The 24,067-nt window shown below is 51.9% G+C and overlaps 2 protein-coding genes and 1 pseudogene across 6 annotated transcripts in view; all 3 read left to right on the top strand.

Annotated features, from left to right (window-relative positions):
• Window positions 1-24,067, top strand: part of JAKMIP1 (janus kinase and microtubule interacting protein 1) — a 142,161-nt gene that overhangs the window by 84,837 nt on the left and 33,257 nt on the right. For all 5 annotated transcript variants that reach the window (XM_072737805.1, XM_072737806.1, XM_072737807.1 and 2 more), the window contains 6 exons: window positions 1,475-1,621; window positions 2,509-2,649; window positions 4,323-4,382; window positions 18,364-18,492; window positions 19,674-19,802; window positions 21,170-21,253. In XM_072737805.1, coding sequence (XP_072593906.1) covers window positions 1,475-1,621; window positions 2,509-2,649; window positions 4,323-4,382; window positions 18,364-18,492; window positions 19,674-19,802; window positions 21,170-21,253 — 690 coding nt within the window. The remainder of the gene's footprint in view (window positions 1-1,474; window positions 1,622-2,508; window positions 2,650-4,322; window positions 4,383-18,363; window positions 18,493-19,673; window positions 19,803-21,169; window positions 21,254-24,067) is intronic.
• LOC112919675 (adenylyl cyclase-associated protein 1-like) lies at window positions 7,254-8,861 on the top strand (annotated as a pseudogene).
• Window positions 15,003-15,262, top strand: LOC140595506 (uncharacterized). Its single transcript, XM_072737810.1, has one exon. It carries the CDS (start codon window positions 15,039-15,041, stop codon window positions 15,180-15,182), a length of 144 nt encoding a protein of 47 aa, XP_072593911.1. The 5' UTR covers window positions 15,003-15,038; the 3' UTR covers window positions 15,183-15,262.

The following is a 24,067-nucleotide window of genomic DNA, read 5'->3' as shown; positions in this document are numbered from 1 at the left end:
CTATATAATAGCTTACTAATAAGATTAGAAATACATGTAGCTTGCTGGAAACAATTCCAAGTACACTGAAGTATTTAAAGCAAAAATTGACCTGCTAGCCAGTGGGTCTTAAAATCTTGAATTAAGCAGGTCTTGAAATCTTGCTCTTAAAATCATGAAATAACCACTCTTAGCGGTTTGAGGTGGTTCTTACATGGTTTTAATGCTTGTACAAACATGTTCGGGTTCCTTTGCAGTTACAAACATGCCACCCAGAAGATACATTTCCATCTTTATCACCTGACCCTTTATTTTTGTGGGGTAGAGTTCCAGAAGTAGAATGTATGGGTCAAAGGTCCATTTTATATTTGAATGGATGCCACCCGATTATTTTATCTTAACTTTACAGCCTGGTCACCAAAATCCGGGATCTGTGGTCAGTCCCTATGTTTGAGTCATAGCACCAGCACTTTCTGCATGCCCCCCCCCCCTACCCCCAGCACAGCGCTCCACCTCTTTGTGGTCAGTTTCTTTGTCTATGAAATGGGGATGGGGCTCCCTCCTTGGGTTGTGCTGAGGGTTGAACAAGCCTGGCGGGGCTTCCAGCAGTTTGTTCTAGAAGGCAAACGGGACCACAGAGTGCTCCTGCTTTGAAGCTCTCGAGGACCAGGGGTAGAAATTAAATGATAGACCTCTCCAGCTCCCTAGACCAGGCCCCACCATGCCCCCCCTTCCTCTGCCCATCACCCCACATTCTCTGTTCCCTCTGAGAATACTGAACAAGCTGTGTTCTTGTCTGCTCTGAACCTCTGAGCATGTGGTTTCCCTGCCTGCAATGTCTGCCTGCACTTGTCTCACTGTGTTCGTACCTCTTTTACTGCCTCTGCCCTGTTCTTCCGTCTGTTGGAAGGGAACCCTGTTGTGCCATCCCTTTGACTCAGCTCCAGTCCCAAGAGGGGCTCCCTGGACACCCCACCAGTTGTCAGGACTCAGGGAGCACCTCCAGGGCTAATGCCTACCCTACTTATCTTTGTACCCCCAGCACTGAGTCTGGCACAGAGTGGGGGCCAGTGCCCACTTGTCGTCCGAAGAAGACAGTTTTCTGCTAGGTCTGCACTTGGAGAGGAATGGTGGCCAGGAGCAGCTGGGTCAGGGGACTGAGTTTCATGCCTGTGACTCCTGACCTCTGGGGGTTATGCCCAGAGGTGAAGGGAGTGCACCCTACAGGACAGGGTGCCCTGAGGCAGGTCTGCGGGCCTCCCCGGTTGGACTGTAGCCTCCTCCTCTTGCCTTCCCCAGGGCCCTCTGAGCCTCAGGTAGGACACTGTGTTTGGGAGCCAGGTGTCTGTGGGATCTTTTGGGGGTTTGTACCATCCAGGAAATGTGGTCCCAATGATGGCAGCTCCAGTCCCAAGGAAGGCCCAGAATGGATGTGTGACATCAGCAGTTCACTGGGTCTGAAAACCACCGGCCTCCTGTATCTTTTTGATCACAGCTGAAACGCTCCCGTGAGACCGAGGTCCAGCTGAAGCCCCTTGTGGAGAAGAACAAGCGAATGAACAAGAAGAATGAGGATTTGCTGCAGAGTATCCAGAGGATGGAGGAGAAAATTAAGAACCTCACGAGGGAAAATGTGGAAATGGTGAGTCACAGGCCACCTGGGACCAGACTTGTGTTCTTATGTCTGGCTGGGGTTCTCCAGCCCCTGACCCTCACGGTCCACATTCTGCCCCCAGCCCCTGCCTCCCCTGGGAAGCTCGTGAGGGGTCTCAGCCCATCCCCACTGCTCCTGCTTCTCTGAGACCCACAGTGCTCTGGGCTCTGTGCCTGGAGGGAGGACTCCAGGCAGCACCCCGCCGCTGGGGCTGCACCTCCACCCTGCTGACTGCCACACCCCTGTCCTTAGACACGCCCCTCATTCCCTCTGCATCTCAGTGCCCTCATCCAGAAAGTGGGCATGGAAATATCAGCATTGCGGGGTTGTCTGGAGGATGGAGTGGTGCCAGAGAAAGGCCTCGCAGAATACCTGGCTCTTGTGCAAGCTCAGGAGGTGAAAGCAATGGCCATCTTTGCATAAGGCATTTGCATTTGCTCCAACAGAGTGGTTCACCTTTGTGGTCAGGGTGGTGTCTTGTATTTGATGGTCTGTGGAAGAGGCCGAGGTTGATTGTGCAAGGCAGCGTTGGTCACCCCACTTACGATGACAAGCCTGAGGCTCTATGGGGTGTGGTGTCCTCCTCCCAGGACCCCCTCGCAGGCCCTGGTGAGAAGGCATGTGATTGCTGGTGGCCTGCTTGCCTGTCCAGCTTCCCTGCCCAGCCGTGTGCCCGCCCAGCCCTTTCTGTCAGCAGTGGGCACTGCTGGCCCTGCCCCGGGCTTGCTTCTGGTCCGTATCTGTCGCTTCCTCCAGCCTGGGGACAGGGTGGCCATCATCCCTCCTTCCATCCCATATCCCTGAGCTCATAGCCGTGCCCTGTGGTGAAGCTGCCGGCCAGGCATCCCTGCGATGCTCTCTCCCTCTGGCTGTAGAAAGAAAAGCTGTCGGCCCAGGCATCTCTGAAGCGGCACACTTCCTTGAATGACCTCAGCCTGACCAGGGACGAGCAGGAGATTGAGTTCCTGCGGCTGCAGGTGCTGGAGCAGCAGCACGTCATTGATGACCTCTCGCTGGTACGTTCATGCTTGGCGACACCCCTGGATGTGGCGCCAAGTGACAGCGTGTCGGGAATGCGTTGAGGCTCCAGGGTGTGGCTGTTGCAGCGAGCAGGGTCTCATGGAGCTGGTCCTGGGCACCTTCTGCTTTGTTCCTCCAGAAAGCAGCCTCGACTTCATGTAAAGGACACCACGGGTGCCTGGAAGCAGTTGCCATGACTACTCTTTTTCTTGAAACTTCTCCCTGATTTGCTGTCATTAAAAGGCAGCATCAGTTTTGAGAATGAGTCTTCTGGCCTCTGCAGAGTGGGCACAATTTGTCCCTGAGAAGTCTGGTTTTTTTTTTTTGTTTTTGTTTTTGTTTTTAGCTCCGTTGTTGCAGACCATGGACTTGAAAGCCCGAACCTTATAATCAGATGAGAATTTGAAGAGCTGGCTAAGCCTGTGTGTGTGTGTAAGATTAAGGGGAGATGACTATGTCCTAGTAGGTGGAGTATTCTATCCAGAGAGTTCTCCAGGCGTCAGTGAAAGGAGCTTAGGCACCATAAGGGAGCATTTGTAGTAAGCTGCAGTTGGATCTCAGAAGCAAACTGTGATCTGATTGCCCAAGAGGGAATGTGGTGGTTCCATTCATGGGTCTTCCAAGAATAGAAAAGCCAGTGATTAAATTCTAGAAAAAGCTTTGGCCGTAATTATCAAGGTCACTCTGCTGGCCTATCTTCCTCTCTCTTTAACTCCTTCCCTCCTTACTTCTACTCACTAATCCTTTCTCCCTCCTATCCTTTCATCCATCTTCTTATCCACCCATACTCCCGTGTTCCCATCCTCCTTCATCCCTTCTTCCTTTCTTGCATCTATCCATCCATCTATCCATCCGTCCATCCATTCATCCATCCCCTCATCTTTCTTCATTACACAAAGACTTGATACAGCATAAGATGAAAACACACCTTCGATAAAGATACAGTTCAAAGAGGAGTAATAAACCAATGAGACTAGAGGAAATAAAGATAGCCACATCCATTGAGATGAGGAGGGACAAATGGGTGGACCATATGGGCTATAACCAAGCACCAGATTTGTCTCTGGGTTTCCTGGCAGCCAAGGGGAAGAGCAGGGCTTGGTTAGAAGGGAGCTTTTGCCTGCTTTTGCCTAGGGCAGAAGGTTGCCACTCCTTCTACTGCTCTGCAGACACCATTCCTACAGACAGCAGCCACCATGTGGCCACAGGCTCCTGTTTCTTTCTTAGGGCCACACTGCATAGTAGGTTCTATCCCCATAGAGCAAAGGAGGAACCTGAAGTCAGAGAAATTAAGTGTGTCACCTGGTCTGGAGGAGGCCCATTGGGATCTGGTCTCAGCTCAGGCTGAGCTAAAAGCCACAAGCTATTTCATTCTGGGCTCTGTCATTGACAGTGCGATTATCACTAGTCGACACTGCCTAGTGCTGTACAGCTTCCAGCCCTCAAAGCAGACAGGCTGGGGCTTTCAGGATTGGCAAATTTTTTTTTTTTCAAGATAGTCCCAGTCTTGTTAAGGGCTTGAATAGACAGGGTGGCTCTGTAGCTTGCAGTTTGGGGAAATGGCTGTCACTCAAGTGCTCAGAACTTGGACTGACCCGATGTGCCAGGTAGTGTTGGTTGGTATGACATGAGGCTGGCAGCAAACGTCAATGGTTGTGTCTCCTTCTAGGAGAGGGAACGGCTATTGCGCTCCAAAAGACATCGCGGGAAAAGTCTGAAGCCCCCCAAGGTAAGCCCACAATGGTACAGCTGCCTCGCTCTATGGCCCTGCCAGGGTCTACAGGGCAGATGGCCCAGGAGTGGGGAACCATGAGCAATCTGTAGGAGCCCTCAAGGCAGAGACACTCACATCTCTGCATGTCTGATGGTGAGAAAGCTGTCATAGCGTCTCTCCAAGTGACATCAGTCATGGCCATGGACAGTGCTTGTAGTTTACTCATGGAAACCCTACTGGTGAATTCAGTATATAGGCCTCAGGGGCACTCACCAAAATTAAAAGCATAAATACTTAGACCTTTTGAAGGATTTAAAGGACACTCAGGCTTGGTTTGTAACATCATAGATCCTGTTCTGAAAAAGTCAGGAGCTCTGGGCTTTCTTGGAATAACACAGAACTGTGTTCTCTTTGGAAAATATGGTTCTGTAGAGACAGTGCCCAAATGTCCTGGTAGAGAGAGCACAGCTGGACTGGGAAAATTCAGGTGCTGTGACTGGAATAAAAAGAGCAAATTGGAACAGGTGTAAAAAAAAATTAAAGAAGAAAAAAAAACCAGTTTGCTTTTAAACCTGTGAACATTTTTTCACTGCCACAAAGATATGGGCCTTCTCTTCTTTCTGTTGGACTGGAAGCTCCTCCAAGTTTATCTTTTGATAGAGATATGGTTGTGGAGAAAGCTTTCTCTAAAGAAAATAGCAGTGCAGATGTGCAACCACATAGCCACAGATGCAAGGCTTTCGTGGCAGTGTGGCAGTAGGGAGTGCCGGGCCTGTGGCAACTTGAGCCCCCAGCAGCAGGAGTTGTCACATGTTCCAGTTGTTTGAGAGAAGTGGGGACCCTTCTGCCTTAGTTTCCTGGGGCAGCTGTAACAAAGAACCCCGATCTAGGTGGCCTAGAACAATACAAACATATCATCTCATAGTTTTGGAATCTGGAGATCCAAAGTCAAGGTGGTGGTGGGGCTGTGCCCCCTCTGAGACCCGGAGGGGAATCCTTCCTAGGCTCTTTTAGCTTCTGGTGATTTCCCAGCACTCTTTAGCATTCCTTGTCTTGCAGCTGCATGACTCCAGCCTCTGCTCCTGTTGTCAGAGGCTGTTTTCCCTGTCTGTCCCATGGCTGTCATCTTATAAGGACACCAGTCATATCGGATCAGGGGCCTACGCTGCTCCACTATGACCTCCTGTTAACTGAGTGCTGGGGGTAGGGCTTCAACATGTCTTTCTTGGGGGACCCAATTCGCCCCCAAGACACCTTATTTTATATAAAATCAAGGATTTTATTTATTTATTTATGATTTTATTTATTTACTAGAGAGAGAGGGAGGATGAGCAGGAGTAGGGACAGAAGGAGAGGGAGAGCAGACTCCCCACTAAGCAGGGAACCCCACACGGGGCTCCATCCCAGGACCCTGAAATCATGACCTGAGCCGAAGACAGACGCTTAACTGACTGAGCCACCCAGGTGCCCCAAAATACAAGAATTTTAAATGTTGGCACGATGGTTTATAGTTCACTCTGTGGCCCAAATAAAATGTCTGTGGCCGAACTTGGACACTTGATAAGTGGTTATGTCTACCGCCTCATCTCATCCTCATGGCAACCCCAGAGGGTGGTATTGTTTGTCCCATTTGATGGCTATAGGAAGCACGTGGGCATAAAATATAGAAATAGCTCCAAGAGACAAAGTAAACTGACAAGGTGGAGGTTCAAAGTCAAGTCTTCACGGCCACATCAAGTTGGACGAGCTGTGTGTCTCTATGCACTGACATCAGAAACTCAGAAACGAGGGGTGCTTAGGTGGCTTGGTTGGTTAAGCATCTGGCTCTTGATTTTGACTTGGGTCGTGATCTCAGGGTTGTGGGATCCAGCCTCGCGCTCAGCAAGGAGCCTGCTGGAGATTCTCTCTCTCCCTCTGTGCCTCCCCGTTTGCTCTCTCTTTCTAAAATAAATAAATATTTAATAGTTTTCCTTTTTTTAAGATTTTATTTATTTATTCATGAGAGACACACACACACAGAGAGAGAGAGAGAGAGAGAGGGAGAGAGAGAGAGGCAGAGACACAGGCAGAGGGAGAAGCAGGGTCCAAGCAGGGAATCCGACATGGGACTCGATCCTGGGACTCCAGGATCAAGCCCAGGGCTGAAGGTGGCACTAAACCGCTGAGCCACCCGGGCTGCCCATAAAATAAATAAATATGTTTTTAAAAAAGAAATTCAGAAATGGGAAGTTGCAGGGCAGAACTTGTGTATTTTAAAATATTCACTTTTATTACGGAAGCAACATGACAGCACCAGGGCCTACCTGACAATTACAAGTGGAGCATCACCCACGGTGCCTCCCCATGGTGATCTGTGCCAACATTTTAATGCAACACCCCCAGTCCTTGTTCTGTCCCGTTTTTTTCTTAACAATGTAACTGTAACTGTAGATTATACTTTGCTTTCTGTTTTTCCCCCCTAACGTTGTACTACAAAGCATTTATCCATGTTAGGACCCTGACATCATAAATACAAAATTTTATGGCTACCTAATCCGTTGAGTGGATGGGTCATAAATTTGTTTACCGTTGCGTGTATGGCATGTTTGCTTTCAGCTCCTGCGGCTCTAAATACTGCTGCAGTAAGTAAGTGTGTTGATGCCTATGTAGACGGCTCTTTCTGGGCCAGGTCTACGGTAATCCCTGAGTGTCGAGCGTTCTATGAAGGGACTGGACTTTCTGCTTCTGCAAATGCCACCACAGTGCCCTGCCTTTGTCTAGGAAGCTGCGTCCAGGGTCTGGATTATTCCCATGGGTAGAGACCCCCAAGTTGGAATACGGATCACAGTGTGTGAAAGCTTTGGTGGGGACTGTGGGACACCCCCGTGCTGCCCGGCTGCCAGTAATGTGCATGGAAGCCCTTGTCCCCACTGGGCATGTTGATAAAGCAACAGTCTAGAAGAGCGGCTGATCGCATTCGGGAGGTGAGGCCAACTCTGAGGTGGCACATTATGGCTCACATGCAAAACCTGGTGGAAAGATTGGAGAAGGTGGTGGGCTGCCTGGAGGCCGTGTCCAATGCCTCTGACATGCACTGTGGGTATGGAGACAGCGCCCCAAAAGCAGGAGCAGCTCCATACGTGCAAGCGTTTGACTCACTCCTTGCTGGTTCTGCAGCAGAGTACCTGGCTCAGTAAAGAGACTGGGGGAGATGGGCAGGAACGTGCGGAGATGGCCCACACAGGTCTGAAGTTGGAGCAGGCTCTCTCGGTTACAGCCTCTCAGTGTCAGCAGCCGGCAGGCAATACGCTTTCTGACTTGTTGGCACCCGTCTCAGAGCAGATCCGAGAAGTGATAGCCTTCCAGGAGAAGTGCCGAGGCAGCAAGTTGTTCAATCACTTGTCAGCTGTCAGCCAAAGTATCCAGGCCCTGGGTTGGGGCGCTATGGCTCCCAAGCCTGGTCCGTATGTGAAAGAAATGAATGATGCTGCCATGTTTCACACAAACCGAGTCCTCAAGGAGTACAAAGATGTCAATAAGAAGCATGTGGATTGGGTCAAAGCTCACTTGAGTATATGGACAGAGCTACAGGCTTACACTAAGGAGTTCCATACCACCGGACTGGCCTGGAGCAAAACGGGGCCTTGGCACAAGAACTGAGTGGATTGCCATCCGGACCCTCTGCTAGACCAGGTCCTTCTCCTCCCTCACCAGGCCCACCTCCCCCACAAGTCCCCCCCAGTTCAGGCTCAGATGAGTCTGCTTCCTGGTCAGCACTGTTTGCTCAGATGAATCAGGGGGAGAGCATCACACATGCCCTGAAACATGTATCTGATGACATGAAGACTCACAAGAACCCCGCCATGAAGGCCCAGATTGGTCCAGTACGAAGTGGCCCCAAACCAGGAGTCAGCCCATCCCCCAAGCCAACCACAAAGAAGGAGCCAGCTGTACTTGAACTGGAGGGGAAGAAGTGGAGGGTGGAAAATGAGGAAAATGTTTCCAACCTGGTGATTGATGACACAGAGCTGAAACAGGTGGCTTACATATACTAATGTGTCAACACAACATTGCGAATCGAGGGCAAAATAAACTCCATTACAGTAGATAACTGTAAGAAACTCGGTCTGGTGTTTGATGACGTGGTGGGCATTGTGGAGACAATCAATAGTAGGGATGTCAAAGTTCAGGTAATGGGTAAAGTGCCAAGCATTTCCATCAACAAAACAGATGGCTGCCGTGTTTGCCTGAGCGAGAATCCCCTGGATTGCGAGATAGTCGGTGCCAAATCGTCTGAGATGAGTGTCCTCATTCCTACCGAAGGCGGTGGCTATAATGAATCCCCAGTCCCTGAGCAGTTCAAGACCCTGTGGAATGGGGAGGAGTTGGTCACCACAGTGACAGAAATTGCTGGATAAGCCAAGTGCCTCTGCCTCACACCATGGGGTAAATCTGTATCAGGACGGTTCTTTTCTAGATTTCCTTTACCTTTCTGCTCTTAAACTGCTGCTCTGCTCCGAGAAGCACAGCTGCCTGCCCTCCCTGAAATATACCTCAGGCTGAGATTTGGGGCCGGAGAGCAGGTCAGCTGAGCTTCTGTAGGAAGGTATGGCTTTTCCCTATCGCCCCAACCACACCGCCAGGCCGTTCTTAGGGAACGCACACCAGGACTGTGTGGTTTAGCTTTCAGCCTTTGAGGGTTATTTGACCAACAGTCTTTTCCAGAAGAATAAAGCAGTCCCTAAGGATGAACAGATCAGAATGTTCACACAAGTTCATCTTTTTCTAACAATGAGCGTGAAGGTAGCAGAGGCTGGTGTGATTCTAGCTGGTTCTTCTAACCAAACTAATTTCTCACTGCTGACCAGTGAGGCAGGGGTTGCCCTAGACCAAAGGCTGAATGAAGCTTGGCCATCTAGCAGCGTTCCAAGCAACGTTGTTTCCTATAAGCTTTCCTTTTATTCTGCATTCCATCCTGGGTGGGCCTGAACCTGGGTGCAGGTTCTCCTGCATCAGCTGCTGGCAGTGCCCTGCACCCAGGCCAGTTAAAGGAGCCTTGGCCCCTTCCTTTCACTGGGGTCCCTGACCAGCACCTTCCTATAGAGACAACTTAGACAAAGAAAGAAAAAAAAAAAAAAAAGAGGAAAACACACCATTCCAAGGAATCTGGAATTCCTTCCTCCTTCTGTGCTAGGTGCCTGTCCGCCTTCATTGCCTCTTTGCCCTGTCATGCTCACCTTCTTTTGGTTTCTGTCCGGCCACCTGATCAAAGGACTAAAGTCTCCACTGCAGCCTGGTTTTAGGTTTTATGTAAGAATCTTGCACAGTACTGCTAATGTAAAATACAGTTTTTCTCTCTGGGACACTTACCAAAATATGTAACTTTTAGACATTGTCCTGTTGACTTCTACCCATTTCCTGAGGCCTGTGGAAATGAACCTTTATGTACTTAAAGTTATACAGAAAATAGAATAAAATTAATACCAAAAAAAAAAAAAAAAAAAGAAGAAGAAGAAGGAAAAAGCAAGTCTGAAAGCGTTCAGCTTGACTGAAGAGCTGGGTGTACCTGGCGTTATACACCCCATGAAGCTTCTAAGTAGGGTTTTCGGGAAACCCACTGCTGAGCTGTGATTCTGTTTTTCAAACCTGTATCAGAATTCAGGGAGTAAGGAAGGATTCTGTGTTTCCTTTTCCTGACTTCTGAATGTGTTTGTGGGAAGAGAACGTTACAAAGGCCTACTATGGATTTGTGGTTCGCTAGGCTTGCGTGGACAGCCGGTGAGGAGGGCAGGAGCTGGTCCTGCTCTCTGTTCGCACCCCGTTCACTGCCTCGGCACAGAGTAGGTGTCTCTGAATAAGCAAATTGCTTTTGCTGGCAAAGTGCATTTGCATGATGCAGGATCGTCTCAAAAGATGGGGATGTTCGGTCACTAATTGAAATTGTTCAATACCCCTAGAAGGCAGAGTTCAGGGGTCTCCGTGGGAATATTTCTGAGCTGGTTCAGGGTCTTTTCCACTTGCTGTTTCTATGATCCACAAGCCTATTTTCTTTTTCTCAAGATTCAAGGTAGAGCGGCTTCCCACACATGCACCTACTTAGTCCTGGCATTGTCCGGGGCCAGATGGGGAGCTGAGCAGGTTTTTAATCTCCCAGCGCTGTCTCAGGCCTGAGCAGCTTCCCTGTCTTCCCCCCACAGGCTGCTGGGATTCAGTAGTTCATTGCTCCCCTTAAATACCTCCATCATGCTCTGTCCGTTGGATATCTGTGTACTTTACTGCTTTGCCCGGGGCCTTTGTTTGGCACAATTTTTTGTGCCAGAATTTTCTGGAAGTCTGACAGCCCATCCTTGCTCTCCAGCTATTGCAAGCTTCCCTGGACTCTTCATTTCCCCTAGGAGGGGCTTCTCCAGTTCCACACACACACCCCAGATGCTGTGATGGCAGAGTGGTGGTGGGAGCCCTCATCCCAGGGCGGCCTGCACACCCTGAGAGCTGCCAATTCTGTCTCACTGTGCTCCTGGGGCCCGGACTGCTGTGGGAGTCTCTGCCCTAGGGCCCTGCTGGTTCAGCTCCCCTTCCCTGCCAACGGGAGGTTGCAGGAGAACCCCGAGCAGTTCTTCAGGCCCTCTCTGGGGAGGGCAGGCTTGCTCTGCAGAAGGTCCGGCATCATGGGTGAGCCCTAAATGCAGCCCGTGCTTTGGGGTGGGCAGCAGATTTGCTGTCTGCAAACTTGCTCTCTAGCAACAAGAGCTGTGTCTCCGTAGAGAGCCGAGCGTGGGAAGATGGCTAACATCAGCAGTTTGCTCCCGAGCCTTGGTGAAAGTGGGGTTGGGACCTGGGGAGAGGCAGAGACACTAGCCTGGCAGCCACGTGAGAGTCAGCTCTGGCTCCTGGCCTTGTGACATTGACCTCGGCAGCCTGTTTCCTGGTTCTTACCATGACCGTCACATCGAGGAGATTCAACAGAGCATCTGCCTCTGTGCCTGGCATGTAGTCAAGGCTCCATAAATTATGATTTCTCCTTCTCCCTTCCCCTTCAATCAGTAGCTTTCCTTTGGAGGGCCTGTTGAGTGCAGATTCCCAGGCCCTGCTCTCTTTCCCTAGGGCTAATTCATGTCCCCCTTTTCAAAAGAGAGACCATCTCAGGTAACAGTGAGGTGAGCTTCTGATGCCCTTTAGACAGTGGCCATCCTTTGTGAGACGCTGGGAAGATTGCTGAGAAGCATCAGAACACCCCGGGAAGGATGGTTCTTCCTTGGGCCCCAGTGTCCCCTCCTCTCCGAATGGCCCCTGGGGCTGCTGTCACCAGGAAGCAGCTGACACCTGAGGGACTTCTGGGGTGTCACCCATGGTCAGTGTCTGCTGCACCCATTCTCATCAGACACTTGGGTCCTGTCTAAACTTGACCTTGTGCCCCCTAAGGCCAAGCCTGCTGCTTCATGGTGGGAAGGACAGGTCACTAGCAGCTGCCCTGGAAGAGAAGCCAGTACATGCTACCTTCCCTGGCTGGGCCTCCCACCCCGGGGCATTTGTCGTCATGTGCCATTCTTTCCACTGCGAAGTAGCCAAAGGAGTCTTGTTTGCCCTGTAGGGTTGTTTCCACTCAACTTTGTTCCTGGGCCATCCTTTGTCACAGCTCTGTCACCAGCCAGCCTCTGAGCGAGGTGTGCTGGATGGCGCATGTCTCATTTACAGGGCTGCATGTGGCACCCAGCATGGCTCCCCACACCCCACCCCTGCAGCAGACCCAGTAACATGAATTGAATGAAATGTTAGTCATTTCAGGTCCCCTGCCTGCCTGCCTGCCTGGCTCCCCACGCTTGGCTGGCGTGCAGCTGAGGTTGCGTGCAGCGTGTGCTATTCCCTGCAGGGGACGAGGGCTTGTTCCCTCCAGGATGGGCAGTGACCCTGTCACCTCATTCCCTCCTCCACGGCCTGGCCAGGCCTCACATCAGAAGCCCTGGGCGCTGCTCCCATGTGTGCTGCCTGCTGGGAGTGTGGGCCCTTTAGTGCAGGACTCAGAAAGACTTGAGTCCTGTGGGTAGAACATGGGGACAGTTGTACAGACACAGAGCCTGTGTCCTGGGCCACACGAGGGCAGCTGAGCACCACAGCCATGTACGCTGTCCGTGTGTCCCAACCTGGGGCAGCATCACAGGTTTCCAGGCAGCAGGAGGAGGATAGAGAGCAGAGCGGGGTGGGGGGGGTGGGGGAGGACAGGTAGGGCAGGGAGGACTGCCCGGGCCACCTCATCTGGCCCAGCAGTGACCACAGCCATTGAGGCCACACCTGAAGACTTTGGAAGAGACAGAAAGTTAGGGTGGTTCCAGGTATTCTAATGGGCTGGAGACCCGAACCCTGGGCATGAGTGTGAGGGTGAGTCTCAGCCCTCAGGAGAAAAGCTGGCTGGGGGCAGGTGTATGCCCCCAGGCCCCCTGCCTGGTGTCAGGAGGGGACCCCAGAGCTGGGGGATGATGAGGGGGTTCGAGGCTGAGGCTCTGTGGTTCCAGGCTCTGATTTGCTTGTCCTGGGGTCATGGCAACACTTTCCTGGTTGCCCCCTCTGCTTCCAGCATCTTCCTCCCTCCAGAGCTATCAGAACTATCTTATGAAGACACAAGTCTGGCCTTGCCACCTCCCTCCTACAAACCCTGTGCTGGCTTCCTATTTCCTGGGGGGATGAAGTTGGGGCTCCTTGGCTGACCCGCTGGGCCTTGGGGATCTGCCCCTGCTCACCTCCTGCTATACCCTTGTCTACACAGCCTGGCTCCTCTCCCCTGGATTTGCTGTGCTGACTCATCTCCAGACCCCTAGCTCGGGCCAGTGCCCCTCACCTCCTCTGTTCACTGCCTCCTGCCCCCTCAAGATCTGACCTAACTGTCCCCATTTCCTACAAGCCTGCACCCTCCATGGGCAGGCCATTCCTCTGGGCTTCCTCGGCCCTCTCTTCCTCCTGCCCTGGCACATGGCTTAGTGTCTGTTTTTTCAGTCTCTGCATCTGTTTCTCCTGAGGCTCGGTGCCCAGAGGCCTCAGAGGATGCTGGTGGTTGAATGGGGTTGGTGGCAGCGTGGAAAGCAGGCAGCAGTGCTGCTCACCCCCTCCCATCACACATCCCTCTGGCCATCATCATCGGCACTGAAGAAGGTCAGGTGACAGGGCGCAGGGGAGTGTCTCCACTCTTAGTAGGTCCAGGAGCCAACAGGATGGGCAGGACACGTTTCTTGGTTGCTAGAGCCAGGAATACATTTGCCAGGCAAAGGTGGTCTCTGTTTTCTCTTGAGAGTCCAGGTGCAGAGCAGCTTGGAGAGAAAGTACCCCAGGCTTCTCCTAGAGCGCCACAGCTCACAGATAGCATGGTTTCTAGGATCATCTCCCCCTCGCCCATTAGCCAAGGTTCTTTCTATTGTGAATATCAAAAACTGAAAGTCATTTAAGAAGAGAAGGGAATTTACATAACTGAGAAGTCTAAGGGGGCTGGTTTCAGGCACAGCTGGATCCAGATCCTTACACAATATGGCCTGGAACCTGTCTCTCTTCACCTTCCTACTCTGCTTTCCTCATGGGCTGGCCTCTTTCTCAGGCGGGCTCTCCCCATGGGGTGGCCCAGTGGGCTTCAGCAGCTATAAGCTGGTGTGACACCTGCCTAGCGACTTCTGTGGCAGGAGGGCATCTCTCCTCAGTGGTTCCAGCAAAAGCCCCAGGGTGGGTGCTGCTTGGCTCAGTGTGGTCACAGGCTTATCCTTGAACCAGTCCCCACTCTGCCTGGGGAGCAGCTCATTTGGAAACATGAGTGAAAGGCTTAGTGGGGTACTATGATGTGGTTACATAGCACACATCGTGGATACTTTGGAAGGAGCATTATTGAAATTGAAATCTATACATGAACTTGATTGTGTATATTTTTCTTTTTGTGATTGTCCTTTGCCTTTTCATCTTGCTCGAATACTTTTCAAAGTATAACCCATTTTCCTTTTTAATGGTATTACCTATCCATTTTTTCCAACGTGGGATTTTAAATTTTGATGTTATGCCGAGAGAAGCTTCTCCAAGAAACGCAGGCTCCTGTGGCCTGCCCCGCTGCAGTCTTCATGTGGATCGTGTTTGGTCAGTCTGCTTAAATGGCCAAACCAATGCTGAAGGAAAGATTGCTGAGAAACTCATGAGTTTAGCTAGTCTGGGGCACACGTAGGGTGGCTGTGGGATGGACAGAGAAATAGCCCAAGCACGCGAGGCAGGAGGCGCCTCCTCGGTGTTGGCTCTGGTCCTAAAGAAAGCTCCCTCCGTGTCACGGTTGCTAGTGCGGCTCCCAGGGGCCTGGTGATCACCTGGGGACCCAGGGCCTGTGGCAGAGCATTGACGCAGGGCAACCCCCAGAGAATGAGCCAGCACAGCAGCGGTCCTGTGTGGCTACTGTGCCAGCCCGGCCCTTGGAAACCAGCTGCTCTCAGCCCTTGGGTCCGCCCGGGAGCCTGAGCTCAGAGCTCCGTGGCACAGGAGTCTGCAGGAAGCCTTGGACACTGCAGGCCAGGTGTAGTGGAGGGCAGGAGAATGTTCTGGGGGAGAAGTGGTGCTTCCCCCTAGGACTGGAGAGAGGCCTGGAAGCAGGTGCCAGTGAGGCTGCCTGGCCCCCCCCCCCCCCCCCCCCCCCGGCACACACGGGCCAGCGGCCGGGCTCTGCCTCCATGCCCGGCGATGGAGTACATCCTCTTCGTGCTGTACTTCTCCTTCTTTCTCTGCCTCTGTGCCCTGGTGTGCCTGTACTTTTCCGGCTGCCAGGAGATGACCTACAAGCATGAAGGTAAGCGGCTGGCTCTGGGCGACTGTTGGTGGTCCTGAGAAAGGATGCACCGTCCCAGACTGGAAAGCCTCTTCTTGCACCAGCAGCTGTCAGGAGGGACACGACACGAGGGGGACAGGAAGCGAGGGGCCTTGGAGGCTGGAGTCCATGGGGGGCGGCTTATTTTGGAGGCACCTCTTTTCCTCTCAGCTGAGAAGGAGCACCTCTGCATATTCAAGGTGTAAACGAAGCAGACACATTTGTTTTTCATTTTTGCTCAAATTGCATCTTGAAAATTTGGGTTGGTTCATAAAAAGGAGTGGGCAAGGCAAGACCCTGGGGGTGAGCAACATGAAAGTCAGGAGGAACGAGCCTCCAGAAGGTGTGCTGCGCTGAGCCGAGTCTTTTCCTGGGGAAAAAATGCCCAGGGAATCTGAGAGAGGTGGACGGAAAACCTGACAGCTGCCCCAGCCCTTGACTCTTTCTTAAAGAGCCAAGCGTTAGAGGAAACTGTTTTCTGGGTGATTCCATCATTCTTCCGAGGCTGGTGCTGTTTCACATAGAGTTTGAAAAGGCGGCGTAGGGCAGCCGTCGCCATGTCGTCAAAGAAGCCATCCCCAGATCTTCACTTGAGGCATGAAAATGGCTTTTTGTGTCTTGTTTTTATTAACAAAGGCATAAATATATGTGGTGCATCTTGGCTTCCCATATAATACAATCACTTAAAAAAAAAACAAAAACAAAACAAGACTAACCCAACCCATATTGTAGACAAGGTTGGGGACTTCTTAGGCCACTCGCTGCTGCCGCTTGGGGATGTTGTGTCTGCTGGGGGGGGAGAGGTCCTTGGGATTCGCCTCCTGCTGTGAGAGGGACATAATGGGAATGCCCTTTTGGGTTTGACGCCCTGTCAGAGCCACATCCTGCCTCCCTCACCGCAACATGCTTCCCTGGAGTCTAGGTCTCCAGGGCCACATTGGACTTCAGAGGGCCCCACTTGGGCCGGGGCGCTAGGCTGTCGACAAAGGCATCGCTACCTTAAATGCACATCTGCAGCATCTGTAGTGAATGCCCTGTTTGGGGCCCGGTGAGTGAGGACCTAAGTCGCCATCCCGCAAGGTTTCAAGAAGCCCATCATCCTGGGTAACGAACACTGAGTTGTGAGCCCCCAGAATGGTCTGTGATGCTGACCATCCTGCTCATGTCCTGATGGTTTGGGGAGAGTGTGGCGGGATGGTTCCTGGCGCTTTGTCAGTGTGCGTCCCTGCTGGCTGCCAGTGACACGGTGGCTGATGCAGTCCTGTCCCCAGAGGCCTCGCATTTAGCAGTGTTTACAAGAAATAAGGTTGGGTGAATGGCTGCCCAGAAAAATGTGGAGCCTGGAGCTCGGGGAGGTAAGCCGCGTGTGTGCACAGAGGAGCTTTGAGTGTCACATACCTGTCACTCCTACAGGTGCCATTGTCACCATTGGGATGTCATGGTCACTCACTGCTCCCTGGAAATCATCTAGAGCGTTTTTGATGCCTGAATTCAAGCGAAGTGTCTCCCCTGGAGAGGGGACTGGAGCATAGGACTGTCTCCAACCTCTACTTAGGATAAGAAGTCATTTGAAATCGATGGAGCCTAATAGGTCCCCATAGTTCTACCTGCTAAACTCACCTGGGCTGTGGGACCAGGTGGTTGCCCTAACTGGTGCTGGCTAAGAGAATGAAGGGAAGGGCTGTCATGTGCCAGCCTAAATCTGTGGGCAAACACGTTAGTTTAGCTTTGAGCTCATTAATGAAGACATGTTCGTGAATACGCATTTAGCAACCAGCATTTATTGAGTGCGCTGGGCTCTGGCCCACAGCGGAGAATAAAAAAGCCCATGGAGCCCACCGCTCATGGAGCAAAATCCCCATCCTCATGGATGCCTCCAGCAAAACCTCTCAAGAAACTCTACTTCTACCAGAGGACAGAACGAGCCACTCTGTCTCCTTTTCCCTTCCTGTTGGCGGAATTATTCCTTAATGATGTTACTAATCATGTTACCAGCCACATTTTTCTTACATGTGGGCGCCTGAGGTTGTAGACACATGCCGGCTTAAACAAGCAGAGCGGGGGGTGCCCTCACTGTGCACTGTGCCGTCCTGATCCCTTGTGGGATGAGGCTTGGGGAGGGGGCTCTGGGAGAAGCCGGGTTCTGGATGAATCAGCGGGAGCCTGGGGCTTGGCTCCGGATTGGGTTATGGTTCTTTCCTTGTGGTCGTGAAAGGTATTCATCGGTTGTGAAAACAAATAAAAATCCTTCCTAGGGGCTATTTTGGAGGGAAAAAAAGCCGATGTCCCTAAAACATAGGGAGTTGATCTGGTGATTGTGGGTTGCTGTTTGCAGCCCCCAGGGGCCTGCAGCTCCTTGTGGAGGGGAGCATGCCTGGTTTTAATCCTGTCGTGTTTTCCCCGGGCCCCACCCAGTGTCTGACCCATAGAAGGTGCTCCGTCGAGTGTTTGTTGAACAAATATATGTGTAAATGCTTGAACGAGGCCCCATATATCATGGTATTTGGGGTGGGAGAAGTGCTGGGTGGGGTGACCAGGAAGCCGGCACACAGAGTGCTAAAATTGCCTCTGACTGAGTGGGGCACGAGGGTCCCTTACACTCTTCCTTCTAATTTTTTAAGTATTCCAAGCTTTCTGTAATAAAAAGTTAAACAAAAGTTGCCTCTTAGTGCAGGTCCGGTGAGGACCTGGAGCACAGGCTCACCCAGCCAATCAGAGCCAGGGTCCACCTGGGGACTCTCTGTCCCTTGTCCCTTTTCCCATGTCTGGCACGTGGAATGAGACATTTCACATGGCCCTGCTGCCCCTCTGTGGTGGGACACACACGCTGCTGGTTGAGGATCAGAGCCCCGGGCACAGGACACGTGTGATGCTGCTCTCGGGTGAGGTGGGGGTTCCACGTCCGTCTGATAGGGAAGGAGGCTGGCGCTCAGAGGGGCTAGGTGACCGCAGAAGGAACCGGGGTCAGGCCAGCATGCTCTGCTCAGTCAGGCATGGTGGACTCATACCCGTCCACCGTCCTCGGCCACCTCTTCTCCCACCCAGTCCATCACGAGCCCCACCACCTGCCGCTTGGGATGCCCGTGGGGCCCAGGTGTGTGTAGTTGTCCCTGTGCCTGGAGTGATGGGTAGGAGGGTGGGGGGGCACTCAGCAATTCTGAATCCTATCCTGATGTCATGTGCATTGTCTCAAATTTATAGAAGCATGTTGTGGAGACATTTTTTGGATTTGATGAGGAGTCCGTGGACTCGGAAACATTGTCAGAAACATCCTGCAACACAGATAGGACGGACAGGGCTCCAGCCACGCCCGAGGAAGATTTGGAAGATGTAAGCACCCCCACATCAGAGGTGACTCGGGGGCGCTTTCCGGCCTCTGACGGCCACCACGGTTACTCCCTCACCTAAAGATCTAAGCCTGGAGGGCCTGTGTCATCACAGCCTGTAGCCTCGAGGGCAGGTGGCCCCCACTGGGCTGGGCTCTGAGAATGGCAAGGGGAGTGCTGGCGGCATGTGGCGGTCCCTTCCTTTTCCCAGTGCTGCTCTCACAAAGGAAATCTGTGGCCACCTTGCTGTTATCTTTGCAATTAAACTTGCTGCGTGGTGGCCCGTCCCTGGTCCCCCCTTGTGCATGCACGCACACACACGGACACACACAGGCACACACACATGCACACGCACGCACAAATTCACACACAGGCACATACACGTGCACAAATGCACACACATGCACATACACGTGCACACACCCAGGCACACCACCTAGTGGAAAGAGCATGAACTGCTTTTTCATTACGAAGATGGCAGGGCACGCAGGAGAGAAAGCCAGGATGCTGGCAAGCGCGGAGGGCGGTGAACACCGCCAGAAGCCCTCCCACGCAGAGTCACCTCCCCGACATTTCCCAATCATCACGCACATCCAGGTTCACGACGGTGGCACCCAGTGAGCTGGACTCACAAAGGTGCGAAGGGAGGCGTGGCCTTTGCCCACCTGCCCACCTGCCCAGCTAAATTCTCTTAGGAAACCCAAGTAAAATATGGTCGTACCAGACACATGTCACCAACAGTATGTAGCAGGCAGCTTTCAGCATGTTCCACGTCCCCATCTCTCACGAGCTGCGGGACTTCTCACGTGCATTTAATGTGACAGGTCCCCCACGACGGCTGGTGCCCGTCCAGTACTTGTAGCCCTGCATTCCTAGGGGGTTGTCACCTTTGGGGAAACTCCCAGAGTGGGGCGCCCTGGTGGGAGGGGCCGGCTCGGGGGCACTCTTGCCCTCTCTCCCTCGCATGGGGCTCAAGGCTTCCCGGGAAGGGTGCTGTCGAGCAGGACGGCGGCTCCTCCCGCAGCCTGTCACTCCAGGGTCCCAGTGACCATCCTGGCAGTGACTGGTTCCCTAAGGAGTCGTTGGCAGCAGCCGTGAGGGCTGGACGTGTCTCAGTGGACCCCAGCATTAGAAGGCACACCGAGTCACGTGCTTTGTTATGTCTTTCTTCTCCATGATGCTAAGACGACAACCAGGGAGGAGGCCGACCTGAGGTTCTGTCAACTGACCAGGGAGTACCAGGCCCTGCAGCGGGCCTATGCCCTGCTTCAGGAGCAGGTCGGGGGGACGCTGGATGCCGAGAGGGAGGCCCGGGTAAGTGCAACGGGCCCCAAGGGGCTGCGCAGACCGCTGGCCCTGCCTGTGACACATGGGGAGGGGATTCTGGGGCATTGGGGGGCACCTAACAAGGCCTTGGCGACCCCCACAGGTGCTATCCCTCCATCCTCAGTGTGACGGCAGGAGTTGCCAAGAGAAATGATAAAGTCGTCTGGCACACAGGAATGCATTCAGACGTTAAGACTCAGCGATGAAATCCCAGATGTGGAGGCCTTGTAGACTTTACCCACCTCCCCCTCCTAGGCTGAGAAAGCCCTGTGAACACCCCCACAGAGCCCATGCAGGGACTGTCGAGGGGTGTGCCCTCAAGGCACTCCGGTCCCTGCTGGCCACCCAGGTCGGGGCCATGCCTGCCATTTTCCTGGGCTGAGCTCTGCCTTCCAGTAACTTCCACTCACTGGCCCTGATCTGGCCTGCGGGAGTCACATGGATCAGCAGCTCCCTTCCCCTTCCTCTGAAAGCGAGGGGACTCCCAGAGAGCACCCCACTGGTGCCAGTGCTTTACCTCGACACATTCCCCATTTCATTCCAATAGCAGCCCCATGAGGTAGGAGGTGGTGGATGAGGCTGGTGGGGAGGGAAGCTGCTAGTGCCACAGTGAAGGGTTTGGCCTATAACCTACAGGTCAGAGGAGGTAGAGGTCCAGGCTCGGTTTGGGCTGAATTATATGGTTTTCATGGAAAGTTACATTCAGTTGCCAACATTTAAAAGTTAAGAGATTTCACATAGAAATCCAGGTTCCTAACCTCTCTCGGCAGCTCAAAACATGCTCAGTCTGGCAACCACAGGCTTCCTGTTTCATGTGGGAGCAGCTTTGGCTGCAGCCAGGTGGTGATTTCCCCTGAGATGGAATATGTGCCACAGTCCTCACCGCCCTCTATTACCCTGCACGCAGATGGCTTCCCTTAATCACAAACCGGCCTGGTTCTTGAGGGATTTTGGCTTTTCAGCCCTTACTGTAGGTGATAAAAGGTCCACAAAACATGCCTGGTAGTGTTGGTAAAGGCAGCCACTGAACTTGACCAGAAAGCCATGGCGGGGAGCCCTGACATGTCTGGCTTCTGGTTCACTCACTCCCTTAAAGACGCTAACCCCTACTCTAGGCTTCCATGTCATTATCTAGAAAACTAGGGGGGTTAGAGCCAACGACATCTCAAGACCTTTCCATTCTTAAAAATCATATATGTGTAGGCAACAGTACCTACATGCAGCTGGGGAGGCCGCCTTCAGACCTCTTCTCCTATACACAGACGCACTTCCAAGGCCCAGACTGTAGCACTGTCCTTGCCGCTCCCATCGCCCATCACGGTGACCTGCTCACTTTCTGATCCTTTTTGTTTCAGACTCGGGAACAGCTACAAGCTGACTTGCTGAGGTGTCAGGCCAAAATTGAAGACTTGGAGAAGCTACTGGTTGAAAAGGGACAGGTGAGCAGAAATGAGTGTATGGTAATTGCATGTTTGTCCCCTCGTGCCGTCCCTGTGGCCTTGGTGCCAAGGGGGGCCCTCAATGGATCTATGTGGTTTGCTCCAGAGTCGTTAGAGAAAAAATAGTAGCAGAACCCAGGTGAGAATATCCTACCTGAGGTACCTATTTGCAGGGTTTTTAAAAAACCAAAATGTGCTATGAAATTCTCACTTGACTTGCTCTTTGTTGGCCAAATGTGCAAAAGTGGGAGACCCTTCCAAAAGCAAAATGGTGACCAACATCATTTTTGACATGAATCTGAAAAGCTGCCATCATTTATCAAAGATTTTTTAAAATAAATTTATTTTTTATTGGTGTTCAATTTACCAACATACAGAATAACATCCAGTGCTCATCCCGTCAAGTGCCCCCCTCAGTGCCCGTCACCCATTCACCCCCAACCCCCGCCCTCCTCCCCTTCCATCACCCCTAGTTCATTTCCCAGAGTTAGGAGTCTTTATGTTCTGTCTTCCTTTCTGATATTTCCCACACATTTCTTCTCCCTTCCCTTATATTCCCTTTCACTATTATTTATATTCCCCAAATGAATGAGAACATATAACGTTTGTCCTTCTCCGATTTGACTTACTTCACTCAGCATAATACCCTCCAGTTCCATCCACATTGAAGCAAATGGTGGGTATTTGTCGTTTCTAATGGCTGAGTAATATTCCATTGTATACATAGACCACATCTTCTTTATCCATTCATCTTTCGATGGACACCGAGGCTCCTTCCACAGTTTGGCTATTGTGGACATCGCTGCTAGAAACATCGGGGTGCAGGTGTCCCGATGTTTCATTGCATCTGCATCTTTGGGGTAAATCCCCAACAGTGCAATTGCTGGGTCGTAGGGCAGGTCTATTTTTAACTCTTTGAGGAACCTCCACACAGTTTTCCAGAGTGGCTGCACCAGTTCACATTCCCAGCAACAGTGTAAGAGGGTTCCCTTTTCTCCGCATCCTCTCCAACATTTGTGGTTTCCTGCCTTGTTAATTTTCCCCATCCTCACTGGTGTGAGGTGGTATCTCATTGTGGTTTTGATTTGTATTTCCCTGATGGCAAGTGATGCAGAGCATTTTCTCATGTGCATGTTGGCCATGTCCATGTCTTCCTCTGTGAGATTTCTCTTCATGTCTTTTGCCCATTTCATGATTGGATTGTTTGTTTCTTTGGTGTTGAGGTTTTTTTTTTAAATTTTTTAAAATTTATTTATGATAGTCACAGAGAGAGAGAGAGAGAGGCAGAGACACAGGCAGAGGGAGAAGCGGGCTCCATGCACCGGGAGCCCGACATGGGATTCGATCCCGGGTCTCCAGGATCGTGCCCTGGGCTAAAGGCAGGCGCTAAACCGCTGCGCCACCCAGGGATCCCTTTGGTGTTGAGTTTAATAAGTTCTTTATAGATCTTGGAAACTAGCCCTTTATCTGATACGTCATTTGCAAATATCTTCTCCCATTCTGTAGGTTGTCTTTGAGTTTTGTTGACTGTATCCTTTGCTGTGCAAAAGCCTCTTATCTTGATGAAGTCCCAATAGTTCATTTTTGCTTTTGTTTCTTTTGCCTTCGTGGATGTATCTTGCAAGAAGTTACTGTGGCTGAGTTCAAAAAGGGTGTTGCCTGTGTTCTCCTCTAGGATTTTGATGGAATCTTGTCTTACATTTAGATCTTTCATCCATTTTGAGTTTATCTTTGTGTATGGTGCAGGAGAGTGGTCCAGTTTCATTCTTCTGCATGTGGATGTCCAATTTTCCCAACACCATTTATTGAAGAGACTGTCTTTCTTCCAGTGGATAGTCTTTCCTCCTTTATCAAATATTAGTTGACCATAAAGTTCAGGGTCCACTTCTGGGTTCTCTATTCTGTTCCATTGATCTATGTGTCTGTTTTTGTGCCAGTACCACACTGTCTTGATGACCACAGCTTTGTAGTACAACCTGAAATCTGGCATTGTGATGCCCCCAGATACGGTTTTCTTTTTTAAAATTCCCCTGGCTATTCTGGGTCTTTTCTGATTCCACACAAATCTTAAAATAATTTGTTCTAACTCTCTGAAGAAAGTCCATGGTATTTTGCATTTATCAAAGATTTAAATGGGAAACTGAGCTGGCCCTTGCAGCTCATGCTTAGGGATTCCATGCTGTGACTCCCGGCCCTTGGGTTTCTCCGTGTGTCCATTCTCTGAGTGTGACAGGACCTGGTGGACAGCAGGGCATAGTTGGGAGGCACAGCCCAGACCCAGACCTGTGCCCTCGGTTGGGGGACAACCATGGAGGGAGGACTCTGGGTGGAGGGCCACCCTCTCAGAAGATCACACTAAGGTCAGCCATTCTTTCCGGGGTAAGAGATAACCAGAATTTGTAAATGGCACACCACAGTGAGTTTCCTGCTCAGTAGGCAGGGGATCGCCCACTCCATGCGGTTACTTAGGGATCCTGCATGGGAGGAGGAGGGCAGAAGGCGGTTTGCTGCCTCCACACGTTTCACCAGAACGGTCACGTGGCCCCACCTAACTGGGAGGGTGGCAAGTGCTGTGTGGGGCTGGGTGGAGTGTCTCGTGGCACCACTGCCCCAGCACACAGGCAGGCCGTGGGGACTGAGGATGTCTGGTGAGGGCTCCCCGAGGTCCTGGGCTGGCACCTGGGGGCTTGGAGGGGTGTTCAGGGAAGGGGCTCTATGAGATTCTCAACAGGTGCCTTAGAACTCACTCTGCCTGGGGTCTGGTTAGTGGGACGAGGGCTCTGGTGGTGACCAGGATTCAAATTAAGGCAGGCT

The sequence above is a fragment of the Vulpes vulpes genome, chromosome 14 (genome assembly GCF_048418805.1).
Source record: "Vulpes vulpes isolate BD-2025 chromosome 14, VulVul3, whole genome shotgun sequence".
Lineage (NCBI taxonomy): Eukaryota > Metazoa > Chordata > Mammalia > Carnivora > Canidae > Vulpes > Vulpes vulpes.
The sequence above is the reverse complement of the archived record's forward strand: the minus strand, read 5'-3'. Positions and strand labels throughout refer to the sequence as shown.

Excerpts from the sequence above, each read along its gene's own strand:
- LOC140595506 (XM_072737810.1), top strand. The coding sequence starts at position 15,039 with ATGGAGTACATCCTCTTCGTGCTGTACTTCTCCTTCTTTCTCTGCCTC.